The 18,876-nt window shown below is 46.5% G+C and overlaps 2 protein-coding genes across 2 annotated transcripts in view; both read right to left on the bottom strand.

The window, feature by feature from the left end:
• LOC140461022 (uncharacterized) overlaps positions 1-18,876 on the bottom strand; it is a 36,338-nt gene that overhangs the window by 1,896 nt on the left and 15,566 nt on the right. Inside the window, exon 3 of the mRNA XM_072555810.1 lies at positions 14,680-15,759. Coding sequence (XP_072411911.1) covers positions 14,680-15,759 — 1,080 coding nt within the window. The remainder of the gene's footprint in view (positions 1-14,679; positions 15,760-18,876) is intronic.
• LOC140460076 (uncharacterized) overlaps positions 1-18,876 on the bottom strand; it is a 78,222-nt gene that overhangs the window by 43,827 nt on the left and 15,519 nt on the right. Inside the window, exon 2 of the mRNA XM_072554477.1 lies at positions 3,557-3,656. The gene's annotated coding sequence lies outside the window, so the exon portion shown is untranslated. The remainder of the gene's footprint in view (positions 1-3,556; positions 3,657-18,876) is intronic.

Raw genomic sequence — 18,876 nt, 5'->3', positions numbered from 1 at the left:
TCTAGTCTGGTAAACCTTCTCTGAACTGCCTCGTACCCCTTGACAGCCTCGTTTAAATGAGAATACCAATCCTGTGCTCGGTACTTCAGTACGCCGTACAACAGAAGCATAACCTTCCTCTTTTTGTTTTTAATTCCTTGCGATAAGGGATAACAGTTTTTGTTTTCCTATTTACTTGTTATACCCACACATGAATCTTTTGTGATTCCTGAACTAGGACACTCAGTCTTCTGCATTGAAGGGCATTGCAATCGCTCACCATTTAGATAATGTCTTTTTTTTTGTTCTTCCTGCCAATTTGACATTTTCCTACATTATACTCCACTTAGAAAATCATAGAGTCACATGACATGAAAACAAACCTTTTGGTCCAATCAGTCCACGCCGACCTTAATCCCAAACTAAAGTAGCCCCACTTCATAGACCCCCTACACAGTATGGAAACAGGCCATTTGGGCCATCATGCCTACATTGAACAGCATCCCACCCAGATCCATCACACTCTTCTGGGCAGCACAGTGGCACAGTGGTTAGCACTGCTGCCTCACAGCACAAGGGTCCCAGATTCGATTCCAGCCTTGGGCGACTGTCTGTATGGAGTTTGCACGTTCTCCCTGTGTCTGCGTGGGTTTCCTCCGGGTGCTCCAGTTTCCTCCCACAGTCCAAAGATGTGCAGGTCAGGTGAATTGGCCATGTGCAAGCTAGGTGTAGGGATCTGGGTGGGTTGCTCTTTGGAGGGTCGGTGTGGACTTGTTGGGCCGAAGAAATCTAATCTCTGTAACTATGCGTTCCTCATGGCTAATCCACCGAACCTACACATCTCTGGATACTATGGGCAATTTTGCATGGCCAATCCACCTGACCTGCACATCTTTGGGCTGTGGGAGGAAACCAGAGCACCCGGAGGAAACCCACGCAGACACGGGGAGAATGTACAAACTCCACACAGACAGTCACCCAAGAGCGGACTTGAACTCAGGTCCCTGGTGCTGTGAGGCCAGAGTGCTAACCATTGAGCCACTGAGCCATCCACTTGCCTGCATTTGGCCCTGTCCCTCCAAACATTTCTTTTTCATCTACTTATCCAAATGCTTCTTTAATGTTATAACTGTACCTCCATCCACCATTTCATCTGGAGAAGCCATTCCAGAGCCATTTTCTGTCCAAAATGGTTGCCCCTCATTTTCCCACATCTTTGCCCATGCATTTAACCTACATCCTTATAAGCCTCCTTAACTCCTGTTCACAACGTACATCAACAGTGAACACAGAATTATCACTGAAATACATATCAAAGCTTAAACATGTGCACATTATAAGAGCCAAAGGTAGTCTGTCAGCGGCAAAGAGTTGATCAGAGAGGGCAGAGATGAAACAGAGCCTTAGATGGATATGGATTTAGATCCTCAATAAATGGGTCACACTGTCCCCAGCGCCACGGAAACTCTCACAGATAACAGTATTAAAAGCTTAAAATTGTCAACGAATGATCAAAAGTACTCAATTTGAATAATTTCACCATTTTCGATTTGAAAATCTCCTGGTGGAGTCTGCAGCTGGAAAGATATCAAAAGACCTGGAGTCAGAAAAACATTAGAATCCCTACAGTATGGGAACAGATCTTTCAGCCAAAGAAGTCGACACTACCCTCCAAAGAGTAGCCCACCCAGACCCATTCCCCAACCGTATATTTGCCCCTGACTGATGCACCGAACCTACACGATGGGCAATTGAGCATGGCCAATTCACCTAACTTGCACATCTTTGGACTTAACAGTTGAGGAACTTCCCAGGGAGTGGATGGTGCCATTGTGTAATTGTGGCTGCAAGATGACACCAAACAAAAGAAAAACACGTTCACCAGAGGCCACCTCACATTGTCATGGATGAGATGGCACCTGAGAAGGGACAGAGGAGATTTTAGCAGAATGGCTGGTGAAGGATTATCGTTGCATTCCGAGTTCATGAAAGTGGGGTTACTCTCGGTAAAGCAAAGAAGGTTGAGGTGAAATTTGGTACAAATGCACTCCTTTATGACAGGTCTCCATGAGATAAATAAAAGAAAGCTATTCCTATTAACTGATTGGAATACCAAGATCTGCCTGGTCTGAGCTATGACAAAAGATTGTGTGAGGGATACCTATAAAGAATGTTGTTTCTGCAGAGAATTGAGTTTTTTTAAAGTACCATAAGAATTTAAATGTGCTTACGAGTAAAAGCTGGTTAGCATTTTGCAAATCCTTAACCAAGGTTATACTCAGAAATAGGAGGAGAAAGTGAGGACTGCAGATGCTGGAGATCAGAGCTGAAAATGTGTTGCTGGAAAAGCGCAGCAGGTCAGGCAGCATCCAAAGAGCAGGAGAATCGACGTTTCGGGCATCAGCCCTTCTTCAGGAATGAAGAAGGGCTGATGCCCGAAACGTCGATTCTCCTGTTCCTTGGATGCTGCCTGACCTGCTGCGCTTTTCCAGCAACACATTTTCAGCTCTTTATGCTCAGAAATAACAAACTAAGAAATAGGGAAGTTGTGAGAAATAGAGAAGTACGTTGCTTTTGCAGAAAGCTAATACTGCAGACGATCTGAGAATTGCAAGATCAAATATTAAGCTTCTAGACAGATGAGAGTATGTCCTGTGGAAAAGAGGAACGATAAGCCCAAGCAGAGAGACAGCTGCAAGGAGAGGAAGGTTAGCAACCCCTTGTCCCGGGGGAAAAGAGGAACAAGGTGAGATCACAAATGTAACATGTGTTAATGGTGGTTAAAGTGTATGTCTAAGAAAACAGACGTAGAGTTTAATTTAGATAATACAGAGAAGTCACGTAGCGACAGCTAAGATGGTTTGATAATACAAGGGGGGAGGGAGAGGTGACCTCATGCAGCTCAAAAGGTATAACTGTACATGTATCCCAATGCACTTTGCTCATTCGCTTTAGCAAGCTTATGGGCCCTTACGTGCAAGTTCGTAAATAAATTGTCTTGTTTCCAGATTTTTGGTGGTCTCAGTTAATTTTGATAATTGTGTTTCTAACAATTGGATAGGCTGGGGTTACCTTCCATGGAATCGTGAGGGCGGGTAGTGTTTTTACAGTGGTGCACAAGATTAAAAATTGGTGGAGGGTTCAGTAAACAGGGGACATAGATTCAAGTATATGTTCCCTTTAAGCAGCATGGCTGTGCATAAGTGAAATGCTCCAAAGTTCTACAGGTAGCAAGTGACCTCTGCAGCCAGAAGGAGAATTACAGATAAGAGTTACAAAGCTAAGAGAGAATTGGAATAGAAATGTCTTCACTTGGAGGATACGGGAATCTGAAACTCAACTGCCTGAATTTAAGCAATATTTCAATAGTCACTACATTGTCATAACCTGCAGAGCCAGAAAATGGGATTAGTGTAACAAGTGTCCCTGGAGATCTGGTGGACACAATGAGTCAAACGACCTCCCTCTGTGCTGTAACAGTTTATGATTATTGACAGAACGTAAGCTTTGTGTAAAGAGATGCAGAGGAAATGCAAAGAAGCAATTTATGTATTAAGAATTAATGACCAATGCTTACACTGAAAGGCTGATAGTATCCTGATTAATTGAGCGATTATGTCAGATTTTGATGTGGCGTCTGGTTGCAGTTTCTCGACTGTGAATCAATTTGTAACATCCTGTAAAAGAAGTTTGCAAATTCCGTCAAAATCGCACCAGGACAGATATTCACAAAATCCCCATCCCCTGTCCCTGTATGAATATACACGTTCTGTGATGCACATTACCCCTCGACATGATTGGCTGCTCCTCGATTCGAAGTTGACCTCTCCTCAGGATGGTGAGTTTCTGCCCTGGGTCTCCATGTGACTGAACAGAGCCACAGACCTTTGGACACCTGGGATAGTAGGGCCCATCAGGTGGTGGAATCCAGAAAGCAGGAGTTTCTTCCTTTTCTTTGCTTCTGTGTCTCTACTCTGCCTCGTCAACAAGACATTGGACGTGAAAGGCCAATGCAGCCTGATGGACAAGTTGTCTCCATCCTGAACAATGGGCAGCAAGCTCCTCCCATTAATTCCACACATTGCCCCCTACAAAGATGGCGGCTGCGCATTTGGCCTGCTGCCTAGTGACCCGAATAAAGATGGCGGCCGTCACCTCCGCCCCCATCAGGGGCCTATCGCCTGGGGAGCCGTCTTCCGATTTGGTTGGGGCGGGGGGGAAATAACATGGAGTTTCTTATTCGGCCGTCGCAAATTGTTCTCGAACCCTCTCCGCTCACCCTCAGCTCGGTCCAACGCTCCCTTCGATCCGCCGAGATCTCACCCTTTTCGTATTCGGGAAATGCATCATTTTAACGGTCGGAGGGAAGATGGAGCCTGCGCATGCCCCGCCCCAAACGATGACCGTTCACCCCCCCACGCGGTCACGGCTGATTGACAGCAGTTCCGGACCAATTGGGAAAGGGGGCGGGATCGGAGAGTCCCTGGTCAGTGTCACACAGTCATTGAGATGTAAAGCGCAGAAACAGACCCTTGACCAACTCGTCCATGCTGACCAGGTATCCCTGACTTAATCTACTCCCATTTGCCAGCATTTGGCGCACATCCGTCCAAACCCTTCCTATTCATATACCCATCCAGCTGCTTTTTAAATGCTGTAATTGTACCAGCCTCCACCATTTCCACTGGCAGCTCATTCCATACCCGTACCACCCTCTGTGTGAAAAAGTTGCCCCTTAGGTCCCTTTTAAATCTTTCCCCACTCACCCTAAACCTATGCCCCTCTAGTTCTGGTTCCCCCACTCCAGGGAAAAGATCTTGTCTATTTACCCTTTCCATGATTTTATAAACCTCTATACGGTCACCCCTCAGTCTCCGCCACTCCAGAGAAAACAGCCCCAGCCTATTCAGCCTCTCCGCGTAGTTCAGATCCTCCAACCCCGGTAACATCCTTGTAAATCTTTTCTGAACCCTTTCAAGTTTCACGATACTTGAGGGCAGCATGATGGCTCAGTGGTTAGCACTGCTGCCTCACAGCACCAGGGATGCGGGTTCGATTCCAACCTTGGACGACTGCCTTTGTGGAGTTTGGACATTCTCCCAGTGTCTGCGTCGGTTTCCTCCTACAGTCCAAAGATGTGAAGGCCAGGTGAATTGGCCATTCTAAATTGCCCGTAGTGCTAGGTGCATTAGTCAGAGGGAAATGGGTTTGGGTGGGTTACTCTTCGGAGGGTCGGTGTGGACTTGTTGGGCTGAAGGGCCGGTTTCCACACTGCAGGGAATCTGATGTAATATCCTTCCAATAGGAGGGTGACCAGAATTATACACAATGTTCCAAAAATGGCCTAACCAATGACCTGTGCAGCCACAACATGACCCGCCAGTCCCCCAACCAATAGGAGTGAATGGGAGGCGGGCCAGAGTGACAAGAGGTTAGCGTTTGGAACAAGAGACACAAAAAAAACCTGCAGATGCTGGAACCCAAAGTGGATAAGCTGTAGGCTGCTAAAACAGCAAGCCAGGTAGCACCTCCATCAGGAGGTGGTGAGGTCAATGTTTGGGGTATTTACCCATTTCAGGACTAGATGTGTGGGTAAGGGTGGCGACAGATACAGAGATGGGGAGACAACAGAATGGTGACGTAGTGAAGGTGAACAAGAGTAGTGGAAATAGAGCCTGGGGAAGATTATTTGAAATCAGTGTTGAGTTCTCTTAATTTCAAATGACATTCCCACCCATCCCCTAGCCCCCTTTCCAACCTCACTTCCTCCCTTACATTCATTGCACACATCGACCAACCAGGTCATACCCACTACCTGCGTCCATCAATCACTACCTCACCATTCCGCTACTGTTCCCACCCAAAACCCTACTACTGCCACATCCTGGCATGCTGTGTTTTTTTCCAGCCTCCTGTTTGTCTACCATGAATTAGAACAAAGATTTGAAAGGAGCAATTTCACTTCAGTGACCATATAAATAGGAACAGGATTTAACCATTCAGCCCCTCAAGCCTATTCCGTCATTCAATAAGAACCTAGCTGATCTGACATTCCTCAGGCCCACTTTTCTTCCCTTTACCCATAATTCAAGAATCTGTCTCAACCATAAATATACACAAGGACTGTGCCCCCACGGCTCTATGTGGCAAGGAGTTCCAAAGACTCTTAGCTCTCTGAGATAAGCAATTCCATAAGACCATAAGACATAGGAACGGAAGCAAGGCCATTCGGCCCATCGAGTCCACTCCACCACTCTATCATGGCTGATGGGCATTTCAACTCCACTCACCCGCATTCTCCCCGTAGCCCTTAATTCCTCGAGACGACAAGAATCTATCAATCTCTGCCTTGAAGACATTTAGCGTCCCAGCCTCCACTGCACTCTGCGGCAATGAATTCCACAGGCCCACCACTCTGGCTGAAGAAATGTCTCCGCATTTCTGTTCTGAATTTACCCCCTCTAATTCTAAGGCTGTGTCCACGGGTCCTAGTCTCCTCGCCTAACGGAAACAATTTCCTAGCGTCCACCCTCTCCAAGACATGAATTATCTTGTAAGTTTCTATTAGATCTCCGCTTAATCTTATAAACTGCAATGAATACAATCCCAGGATCCTCAGCCGTTCCTCATATGTTAGACCTACCATTCTAGGGATCATCCGTGTGAATCTCCGCTGGACATGCCCCAGTGCCAGTATGTCCTTCCTGAGGTGTGGGGACCAAAACTGGACACAGTACTCCAAATGGGGCCTAACCAGAGCTTTATAAAGTCTTAGTAGTACATCTCTGCTTTTATATTCCAACCCTCTTGAGATAAGAGACAACATTGCATTCGCTTTCTTAATCACAGACTCAACCTGCATGTTGACCTTTAGAGAATCCTCGACTAGCACTCCCAGATCCCTTTGGACTTTGGCTTTACGAATTTTCTCAGCATTTAGAAAGTAGTCCATGCTTGTATTCTGTTTTCCAAAGTGCAAGACCTCACATTTGCTCACATTGAAATTCATCCTTATCTCAGTCATAAATTGGCACTCATTTTATCTTGAGACTTTGCCTTCTGGTCCTGGGCTCGCCCTTGAGGGGAAGCATCCTCTCGACATTTACCCTTTCTAGTTCCTTAAGAACCCTTTATGCTTCAGTGGAATCACCTCTCATTTTAAATTCCAAAACGCTTCACACCCATCCTCGTGAACCTTTTTGAACTGCCTCCAAAGAAATAATATCTTTCCTGAAACAAGGGCACCATCAACTGCTCCACAAGTGTTCTCACCCGCACCTTGGGCGGATTGCGGGAAGACTTCCCTACTCATATCCTGACGGAAGACTTGCTAGGACTGCTTGGGGGACTTTAAGATAGTTAGCGGGAGGGGAGGATGGGGACCGGTGGGACCCAAAAAGACAGTGAGAAAAGAGATAAAACTGGGACTATATAGTTGAAGAGAGGACCAAGTCAAATAGTGAAGGGAGGCAAGAGTTAGGCTGAGAATGAGGTAATACCGATAAATTGTACTGTAATAATTTCAATGCAAGAGGCCTAACTGGTAAGGCAGATGATACCAGAGCATGGTTGGATATATGGGACTGGAATATCATAGCTATGACAGAAACATGGTTCAGGGATGGACAGGACATTTATACCCCAGGGCAGAAATGCTATAGGAAGGATATAAAGGATAGCGGGTAAGAGAGGAGGGAGAGTGGTGTTTTTGGTTAGGGACAATGACTGTACTTCGGGAGGATATTACTTGGAGTATGTTCACTGAAGGTTATCTGCATCAGAAATAAGAAAGGGGTGATGACTTGATTGAGATTGTACTGTAGCGCCCTCTACCCCCCTCCCCACCTCAGTAGTCAGCAGGAAATTGAGAAGCAAGGAGATCTCAGATATCTATAAGAATAATAGGGTAGCAATGATAGGGAGTTTTAACTTTCCAAACAATGGGACTGCCGTAGTGTTAAGGGCTTGGATGGAGACGAATTTGTTCAGTATGAACAGGAAAGTTTACTGATTAAATCTGTGGATGTACCTACTAGAGAAGGTGCAAAACTTGAGCTATTCTTGGGAAATAAGGCAGGGCAGGTGAGTCAGGCGTCAGCGGGGGAGCACTTTGGAACCAAAGATCATGATCCTATTTGCTTTAAAACTAATTTTATTTGGAAAAGATAGACTAGATCTAAAAGTTAACATTTCCAAATTGGAGTAGAGCGAATTTTGACGGCATTAGGTAAGAACTTTCAAAAGCTGATTGGGAGAGGCTAGTCGCAGGTAAGGGGATGGTTGAGAAGTGGGATGCCTTCAAAAATACGGTAACGAGAGTCCAGAGGCAGTATGTTCCTATGAGTGTGAAAGGCACAGTTGGTAGGTGCAGGGAATGCTGGATGACTAGGCTCTGGTGAAGAAAAAGGAGACATAAGGCAGATATAGAAGCTGGGATTGAGTGAGTCCCTCAAAAAGTATAAGGGTAGTAGAAATATGCTCAAGGGGGAAATAAGGAGCTAAAAAGGGGACATGAGATACCTTTGGCAAATAGGCCTTAACGAGAATCCAAAGGGATCTTACAAATATATTAAGGAGTAACAAGAGAAAGAATAGGGCTCCTTAAAGAACAGAAAGGACTGCGTGGAACATGTGGAACTGTCGGAGATGGTGGAGATACTCAATGAATATCTTGCCTTAGTATTCACAGAATCCCTGCAGTGTGATAACAGGCCATTTGGCCCAACAAGTCCACACCGACCCTCCGAAGAGTATCCCACCCAGACCCATTCTCCTACCCTATTACTCTACATTTACCCTGACTAATGCACCTAACCTACACATTCCTGTACACTACAGGCAATTTAGCACAGCGATTCCACCCTAACCTAAATACCTTTGGATTGTGGGAGGAAACTGGAGCACCCGGAGGAAACCCACACAGACACGGGGAGAATGTGCAAACTCCACACAGCCGCCCAAGGCTGGAATAGACCCCGGGTCCCTGGCATTGTGAGGCAGCAGTGCTAACCACTGAGCCACTGTGCTGTGTTTACTGTGGAGAAAGATTTGAAAGCCAGAGAATTTGGAGAAATAAACAGTGATATCCACATTACAATGGAGGTGGTACTAGACGTCTTAAATTCTTGGGATCTGACCAGGTATATCAGGTAGGTAGCTAAGGAAGTCATTGCTGGGCTCCTTGCTATGCGTGAGGTGTCAGAAGACTGGAAGGTGCCTAATGTGGTGCCAATATTTAAGAAAGGTGGTAAGGAAAAACCAGGGAACTATGGACCTGTGAGCCTGGCATCAGTACTGAGTAAGTTGTTGAAGGGAATCCTGAGGGGCAGGATGTACATGTATTTGGAAAGGCAAGGACTGATAGGGATAGTCAACGTAGCTTTGTGTGTCGAAATAGTGTCTCACAAACTTGATCGAGTTTTTGAAGAAGTGACAAAGATGATTGATGAAGGCAGAGCAGGGGACATTTGTCTATATGGACTTCAGCAAGGCATTCAACAAGGTTCTGTTTGGTAGACAGGTTAGCAAGGTTAGGTCACATAGAATCCAGAGAACGCTCGCTATTGGGATACAAAATTGGCTGGAAGATAGGAAGTGGAGGGTTGTTTTTCAGACTGAAGGCCTCTGACCAGTGGTGTGCCGCAAGGATCGGCGCTGGGTCCACTGTTTTTTGTCATTGATACAAATGATTTGGAAGTGAATATAGGAGGAATGTTTAGTAAATTTGCAGATTACACCAAAATTTGGTGGTGTAGTGGACACTGAAGAAGGTTGTCTCAGAATACTCAGATTGGCCAATGAGTGGCAGATGGAGTTTAATTTAGACAAATGTGTGCTTTTGCATTTCAGTGAGGGGGGAGGGCAGCACGGTGGCTCAGTGGTTAGCACTGCTGCCTCACAGCACCGGGGTCCCAGGTTCGATTCCAGCCTTGGGCGACTGTCTGTGTGGAGTTTGCACATTCTCCCCGTGTCTGCATGAGTTTCCTCCATGTGCTCCGGTTTCCTCCTGCAGTCCAAAGATGTGCAGGTCAGGGTGGACTGGCCATGCTAAATTGCCCATAAGTACATTAGTCAGAGCGGAAATGGGTCTGGGTGGGTTACTCTTCGGAGGGTCGATGTGGACTTGTTTAGCCAAAGGGCCTGTTTCCACACTGTAGGGAATCTAATCCAATCGAATCAGGGCAGGGGTTATGCACTTAATAGTAGGGTCCTGGGAGTGTTGCTGAACAGAGACTTTGGGGTGCAGGTACCTAATTCCTTGAAAGTGGAGTCATAAGTAGATAGGATAGTGAAGGTGGCATTTGGTACGCTTTCCTATGTTGGTAAGTGCATTGTACAGGAGTTGGGATGTCATGTTGTGGCTGTACAGAACACTGATCAGGCCACTTTTGGAATAATCAGGAGGGACATGGATAAGACAAACAGACAAAGTCTTTTCCCTGGAGTGTCGGAGTCCAGAACTAAAGGACATAGGTTTAGGGTGAGAGGGGAAAGATTTAAAAGGGACTTAAGGGGCAACTTTTTTACGCAGAGGGTGGTACGGGTATGGAATGAGCTGCCAGAGGAAGTGGTGGAGGTTGGTACAATTGCAGTATTTAAAAGGCATCTGGATGAGTATATGAATAGGAAGGGTTTGGAGGGATACGGACCGGGTACTGGCAGGTGGGACTAGATAAGGTTGTGATACCTGGTCAGCATAGTTGAGTTGGACCGAAGGGTCTGTTTCTGTGCTCTACATCTCTATGACTGTTATCTAATACATCCCAAATTAGCAAGTTGCTACTCCTATGGCCTCAGGCATATGTGAACATGGTTCACCTTCATAATTTTGAACATGCCTCCTGAATATCACGTGCTGCATCACTTTTCTTTTCTGCTAATCCCATTTAGAGGTCGAAAACCACACTCGTTCTGAAGAAGGGTCACTGGAATTGAACTGTTAACTGCTTTCTCTCCAGATGCTGCCAGACCTGCAGGGTTTCTCCAGCAATTTCGATAGCTGATGTCTTGAATAAACTGGTTTGCAATACAATAACTCTGCTGTTATTGGACAGTCTGTGTGACATAATTGCAGCAGGACTGGGGGAGACATCATAATACCCCATTGTTTCTCAATAATGGCAGCAGGACTGTAGGGCATCATAATACCCCATTGTTTCTCAATAATGGCAGCAGGACTGTAGGGCATCATAATACCCCATTGTTTCTCAATGATGGCAGCAGGACTGTAGGGCATCATAATACCCCATTGTTTCTCAATAATGGCAGCAGGACTGTAGGGCATCATAATACCCCATTGTTTCTCAATAATGGCAGCAGGACTGTAGGGCATCATAATACCCCATTGTTTCTCAATAATCGCCCTCCATAGCAACAGGAATACACATGAGGCCATTCCAGAGGCTGGTCCTCCTGTTGAGTAATTGCTGTTCAGTGACAGACAGTAGCCTTCTCACAGCACTGGCAGAGGCTCTGGTGATAATTTTCCCATCCTCCTTACATAGGAGTGAGGCGAAAGGACTCTCAGATTGTAAATGTGACAGCCCTATTCAAAATCACAGCTAATGACTCTGACAGTCGGCTTCACATCAGGGCTGGGGAACATTTGAAGTCAGAAATAAACCACAGTGTCAACGGCCACTTGGTAAAGTATGGATTATTTCTTCCAGCCTTGTCTCTGTTTAACACCAAAGTCATCTTTGGAATGTGAAGATCCTGACAGGATCTCTGGAAGAGCTGAGATTTCACTGTGAGAGCAACCCAAAGGTAAGAGAACTGAGATGATCTAGAGTTAGAAAAATGATCCGAAAATGGAGTCGTCAAAGAGACAAGTTAGTTTGCTGTGATCCTAAAGCAATCGAGAGCTTGACAGATTGCGGGTTTGAAATAACCGGATTTATTTAACAATGCCCACTTATGGTAGAGATAGACCCCAGCTGTCAGAATGGCTCAGTTCTGGATGCAACATACATTCACAGTAACAGCAGAATCAAAAATATGCAGAGGAACAGGGTTTACTCTGTTACTGCTGCTTAGATAGTCCAGGAGAAGGTGACAGAGACGGAGAAATAGAACCAGAGCCCTTCAGGAGGTAATTAGACCAGATGCATGCCGCTGAGATTCAACACAGCCAAGTCCACGTCAGTGTTAATGCTCCAAATAAGCCTATTCCCATGTTCTGGGCAAGTCACTTGACCTGAAACAGTAACTCTTGATTTCTATCCACAGATGGTGTCAGACTTGCTGAGCTTCTCCAGCAATTTGTTTTTGCTTCTCCCATCTTACCTCATCAAGATCTACCACCATAACCCTCCCCCTCTTTTGCCCTCCTGCTTGTCTAGGTTCCTGTAAACACATGCATATTGTTCACTTTAAACACACTCTATAGAGGATGTTCCACACTCTCACCACGCTCTGGGTAAAAGAAGCTGTTTTTTGTTCCTGAATTCTCTCTTGATGTGTTGGCAATTATCGATGCTCCTTCTCATAATGTGAAAAATTCTCTCTGTATCCATTCAATCAAAACCTTTCCTAACGTTAAGGCAGAAACTGGATCTGTGAGGCAACTGTGCATGCACACTCACAGTGTGTGGGGAATAACGCACATGCTCCTGGGTGTCAGCAAATGCAGCCTAATTTTTAAGGCCTGCTTCAGCTCACCCTCTCAGCCTTCTTTTCTCATGAGCACAGACCCGGCCTGTCAAACCTTTACTGCTCTGCAAGCCCACACGTTTCTGGTATCATTTTCTGCTCCCTCTCCACTGCCTGAATATCTTTAGTATAACATATCCACTGGAACTGCACAGAGTAGGCAGTAATGTTTTCAATCCTCAGACTATCCAAATAAATTGTCATGAAGTGATCTTAAAAGGCTGTTCATTCAGTAACAACATTTCAAAAGATGCATGAGATAGAGAGACAGGAAAACAGGTGAGAATGGTTTACTGATCCAACAGACATGGTGGCTCAGTGGTTAGCACTGCTGCCTCACAGCACCAGGGGCCCAGGATCGATTCCAGCCTCGGACAGACTGAATGTGTGGAGTCTGTGCATCCTCCACACGTCTGCGTGGGCTTACTCTGAGTGTTCTGGTTTCCTCACACAAAGATGTGCGGACTAGCGTAACTGGCTGTGCTAAATCGCCCATAATGTTCAGGGAAGTATAGACTAGGTGAATTAGTCAGGGGTAAATGTAGACTAACAGGGCAAGGGAATGGGTCTGGGTAGGTTACTCTTCGGTGTGGACTTACTGGACCTATTTCCACATTGTAGGGATTATATGAAGTCTTCAGACACAAAGGAAGAGTTGGTCTCTGTAGGTGGTGGTGAGAATGTGTATAGGGTATAAGCAGGCAGAGAAAGAGTTTAAGTTCTGAGTGTTGTGAAACAAGAGGTTCAGCTGAGCATAACTCAGATCAAGAAAGAACTTACAGTTAACAATGGGGTCCTAGATGCAAGGGTAATGGGTTAACAAGGTGGAAAAGCAGTCATTATGTACAGCCATTTAACAATATTGGAAGCACTCGGTATGCAAGGTCAGTTAACAAGGGGAAAAGTATCCAATGTATGAATTCAGTTAACAAGGTTAAGAACATTCATTGTGTAATGGTAAAGAGCTTGGTTTCTGCTACTGATACCCGTTGATTGCAACAGTCACCCAATTAATATGTATGTTGCCTTATCTGGATGCTTGTCCCTGTAAAATGACTATGTAGTTCATTGAGAAACTGCTCTTCCAGTGAAGACCGTGAACTCATGTCCCAGTGCAAATGGGCAATCATTCTCTCTCCCTCCAGGGCCCGGAATAAAGATGAAGGAGGTAAAACTACACTGTGTATCTGAGCGTTTTGCTTCGACTGAGGGGAGGGGGCAACAGGACAACAATATTGGTGTAGTCAGCAGGACCCAAACTGACAGTTACAATCGGACGGTGTCAGAGGCCGCCCGGAACATCAGTACCTCGAGACGGACGGGCCCACAAGGTAAGATCTTAAACCCACATGGGTTAGGAGATCCAATCATGTCAAAGTTAGATATGTCTTGTTTCAGGACCTGTGCTAGAGACAGGTCCTGGGCAGAGATTACAGGCCCATGGCTGCTCTTCTCATATGAGAGAGAGAGACAGCGATCTCCATAATACTGCAGGTGTCTCTTCAGAGTTTATAAATTTATTAGGCAGCGATTTCCCAGACTGCTACATTGATTCAATGTGTCACTATTCCAATATCAAAAGGGATTTCTGTATGAGATGGGAGGAAAACATTTACAGACTCCCAATTCCCATTCCTTCTCTTCATGCTGGAGAATGGAGATGCTGCTGTGGAATGTGCAAGTCAGTAAGAATCGTCAGCACAGATTCATCAGCACTTTCTAACGAGAGAGGGAACCTTTCACGCACAAAATTGAAGGACATTGAAACAAAAGGTCAGTTTAAGATTGAAGTAATGATTCAATGATACAGTGCTAAAGTAATTTCTGATGCAGGCTGACGAATTATGGGGAAAGGGCACACAGACAGCGATCCTTAAAAGGGACACTGCAGTCTCAGAAACACAATCGGCCACAGATCGAGAATATTGAAATCTGGCCCAGTTATGAACATCAGCACAAAACAAACTCCTAAAACGTGAAAGAATCAACACAGTTCAGTGCTGGATGTGATTAACAGGAGCAGTAGCAGAATCCAACTTGTGTACTCACTGGGGTACCACTGGGTTCGTTCGCTGAGTGAATCCTCCCCCATGTTCAGTGGGGGTGAACGGCTGCTCCTCACTGTGCATGCGCTGGTGTTCAGTTAGGCTGCCTGAATGCCGGAAGCGTTTTCCACAGTGAGCGCAGATGAACGGTCTCTCCCCAGTGTGGACTCGCTGGTGCGACAGTAGGTGGGACAACTGAGTGAATCCCTTCCCGCACTCCGAGCAACTGAACGGCCTCTCCCCTGTGTGCAGTCGCTGGTGAGAAATGAGGCTGGATAACTCGGTGAATGATTTCCCACATACAGAGCAGCTGAACGGTCTCTCCCCGGTGTGAACGCGCTGGTGTGAGGTGAGGCTGCCTGAATGCCTGAAACTCCTTCCACAGCGAGTGCAGAGGAAGGGCTTCTCATTGGTGTGAATGCGCTGGTGCGTGAGCAGGTGGGATAACTGCGTGAATCCCTTCCCACATTCGGAGCAGGTGAATGGCCTCTCCCCACCGTGAACCTGCTGGTGCCGCAGTAGGGTGGATGACTGAGTAAATCCCTTCCCGCACTCGGTACAGGTGAAGAGTCTCTCCCCAGTGTGAACTCGCTGGTGTTCAATGAGTGTGGACGAATACCTGAAACTCTTTCCACAGGAAGTGCAGCTGAATGGCTTCTCTCCTGTGTGAACGCGCTGGTGCCCCTGCAGGCTGGCTAACAATGCAAATCCCTTCCCACACACAGAGCAGGTGAAAGGTCTCTCCCCAGTGTGAACACGCTGGTGGACAGTGAGATTGGACAGTTTAGTGAAGCCCTTGCCACACTCTGAGCAGGCAAACGGTCTTTCCCCAGTGTGACTGCGTCGATGTGTTTCCAGTTGGGACGGGCAATTGAATCCCTTCCCACAGTCTCCACATTTCCATGGTTTCTCCCCGGTGTGACTGCGCCGATGAATTCCCAGCTGGGATGGGTAATTGAATCCCTTCCCACAGTCTCCACATTTCCATGGTTTGTCCCCGGTGTGACTGCGCCGGTGAACGTCCAGCTGGGAAGGATAACTAAATCCCTTCCCACAATCATCACATTTCCATGGTTTCTCCATGGTGCCAGCGACTTTCCAGGTAGGATGATCAGTTGAGTCCTCATCCACACAGAACACATGTACAGTTTTTCCTGCTGAGATCAGTTAGGTTTTTTTTCAGGCGAGTTAAAACATTTTGTCGCAACAGTCTCTTTCAGGTGTCCGTGTCAGTGTCCACCTTAGCGCTTTTCCAGTCACGGTGATATTTTCCCACAAACATCTCTCTTTCCACATTCAGAAGTGGATGACATTGAGGCTCTGATGACCTTGACGTGGCGCTTGGTTTGCATTTCCCATCTGGAAATGCTCCCCTTCTAATTCCAATACAAGGAGTTTACAAAGGTCATCACTGCAGGTAGAGGGTGGAAATTCAGCTCGGACAACTCGACTTTCTGTTTCCCTCTGTTGTTCACCTGAAGCTGCAAGTCTCTTAGCAACAGAAGTTCCCTCGTCCTTCTAGGGACACCTCAACCCCATGCCACCGTCTATTTTAGTATTCGAGTCTCACACTTGAGTCTGGTCGGCTTCCCGGAAACGTTGACTTCCCCAGCTCCTGATGCTGCCTGGCTTGCAGTGCTCTCCCGGCCTCCTGCTTGTCTGCGTTGGATTCCAGCATCTGCGGTTTCTTTTTGTCTCGAATCAGTTTTTTTTTTCCTCGACTTCTCAGAACATTCACTCTGATCGTTCCTCCAACAGATGCTTCCGGACCGACTGCATTCTCTGCATCTGTTGCAATTCTCCCAAGCCGGGCTGCAGAGCGAAATCAGAACCCATTCACCTCCCTCCCCTGGCCACGGGGACCTTGAGGTGCTTGGTGACCCAGGCCGACGGTCGTTAGCCCGGGTCCCTCAGGCGGAAGGAGCTGGTATCCTCTCAGTCAGGATAGACTGAAGGTTTTTAACTAGGTAAACACAATGACTGCAGATTCTGGATTAGTGGGTGCTGGAAGAGCACAGCAGTTCAGGCAACATCCGCGGAGCAGGAAGATCGACGTTTCGGGCAAGAGCCCTTCATCAGGAATACACCGTTTTTAATGCAGCTCTCCGCCCAGCCCAGCCACCTGCTCCAGACCGCTCCCCTGGATTTGCACTGGCTGCCAATTTCCGCGCGCCCGCTTCTCTTCACTTCCAGGGTGCATGCCAGGTCACAATGGGTGATTGACGGCAGTTCCCAACCAATAGAAAGGGGGCGGTCGAGCCAGGAGAACCTTCGGCGCCGCTGGTCCACCAACCAATAACGAAGGAATGGGGGCGGGGTTGGAGGGCTGAGGGTGCGTGTGTTTGCCTGTTTGTGGTCCTCCAACCAATAGGAGAAAGGGGGCGGGGCTGGAGGACCAATCGATTTGCGGCTGGTCCTCCAACCAATAAGGAGGGAATAGGACGGTGCTGGAGGACAGAGGGTGCATTCGGCTGGTCCGCTAACCAGTAGGAAGGAGAGAGGCGGGACTGGAGGACCCAGTGTGCGCGGCTAGTCCTCGGGCCGCCAGAGCAGCACGTGTGTCGCCACCGTCCCCGCGACTGAGGACTGCATGAATCTTCGGGGTTTTGGAAGCGGTAAAAGGAGAGGAGCGGTGCCAGTGCAGACTAGAAGGTCTCAGAAACGCCCGTACAGGCCGCCAGAGCCTAACGAGAAACTTTCGGTCTCCAGTTGGCAGCAAAAAGCTGGGGTGGTGGGGGGGCAGGCGCCATGTTGGTTGGGGGCAATATTCTGCAGGGTGCCTCTTCGGTCGCCATTTTTAATAGGGGCAATGTGGAACAATTTCTTCGTCTCGGGTGGTGGGGGGAATTGTACCATATCAACTTCAGACCAGAGAAATGTTCATCTCCTGGCTATTTTGGATTCCAGCATCTGCAGGTTTTTTTGTCTCTTATTCTTTATCCGAATTCTTATCCTGGACTGAAATGTAAGGCCTTTTCTTACTGTAAACTCCATTTACAGGTATATTGAATGAGACTGCAGATTGGACCTTAAAACATCACAGCAAGATCTGGCAGGCAGTCACTCAGTGCATCAGGATCTGAATATCATCAGCTTTTGAATAGGGAAGGAGAAGGGTTTGTCTGGTCTGTCTGTTGGAAACTATTTTCAACTTATAAAAATGGAAAAAATAATACTAGGGAATGAATAAAAAGTAAGTGTGAATTTTTAAAACTAAAGTCATAGAATCATAGAATGGTACATCGCAGAAACAAACCCTTTGGTCCAATTTAATAGTGCTGATCAGATATCTCAAATTAATCTCATCCCATTTGCCAGCATTTGGCCAATATCCCTCCAAACCCTTCCAATTCATACACCTAAGCAGATGCCTTTTAAATGTTGTAATTGTACCAGCTTCCACCACTTCCTCTTACAGCTCATTCAACACACACACACCATCCTCTGTGTGAAAAGGTTGCCCCTTCCGTCTAGTTCTGGACTTCCCCACCCAGAGAAAAAACCTTGGCTATTGATGCCCCTCATGATTTTATAAACTTCTTTATCATGTCAATCCTCAGCTTGCGATGCTTCAAAAAAGACAGCCCCCAGTCTATTCAGGCTCTCCCTATAACACAAACCTTCCAATCCTAGCAACGTCCTTGTAGATTTTGTTTGAACCCATTCAAGTTTCACAACATCCTTCCTACAGGAGGAAGAACTGAACGCAGTATTCTAAAAGTAGTCTAACCAATATCCTGTTCAGCTACAGCAAGATCTCCCAACTCCAATACTCAATGCATTGATCAATAACAACAAACGTACCAAATACCTTCACTATCCTGTCTACCTGTTACTTTCAAGAAACTGTGAACCTGTGAAACTTTGTTCAGCAACACTTCCCAGAACTTTAACATTAAGTGTATAAGTCCTGCCCTGATTTGACTTTCCAAAATGCAGCACCTCATGTTTATCTAAATTAAACTCCATCTGCCACTCCTCAGCCCACTAGCCCATCTGATTAAGGCCCTGTTGCACGCTGAAGTGACCTTCTTCACTGTCTAGTATACCACCAATTTTGGTGTAATCTGCAAATTTACTAACCGTACCTCCTATGTTCACATCCAAATCATTTATATAAATGACAAAAAGCAGTGGACCCAGCACTGATCCTTGTGGCATACTAGTGGTCATAGGCCTCCAATCTAAAAAGCAACCCTCC

Source organism: Chiloscyllium punctatum, chromosome 36 (assembly GCF_047496795.1).
Source record: "Chiloscyllium punctatum isolate Juve2018m chromosome 36, sChiPun1.3, whole genome shotgun sequence".
In the NCBI taxonomy this organism is placed as follows: Eukaryota; Metazoa; Chordata; class Chondrichthyes; order Orectolobiformes; family Hemiscylliidae; genus Chiloscyllium; species Chiloscyllium punctatum.
Note: the sequence above shows the minus strand (reverse complement) of the source record. Positions and strands in the feature narration are given on the sequence as shown.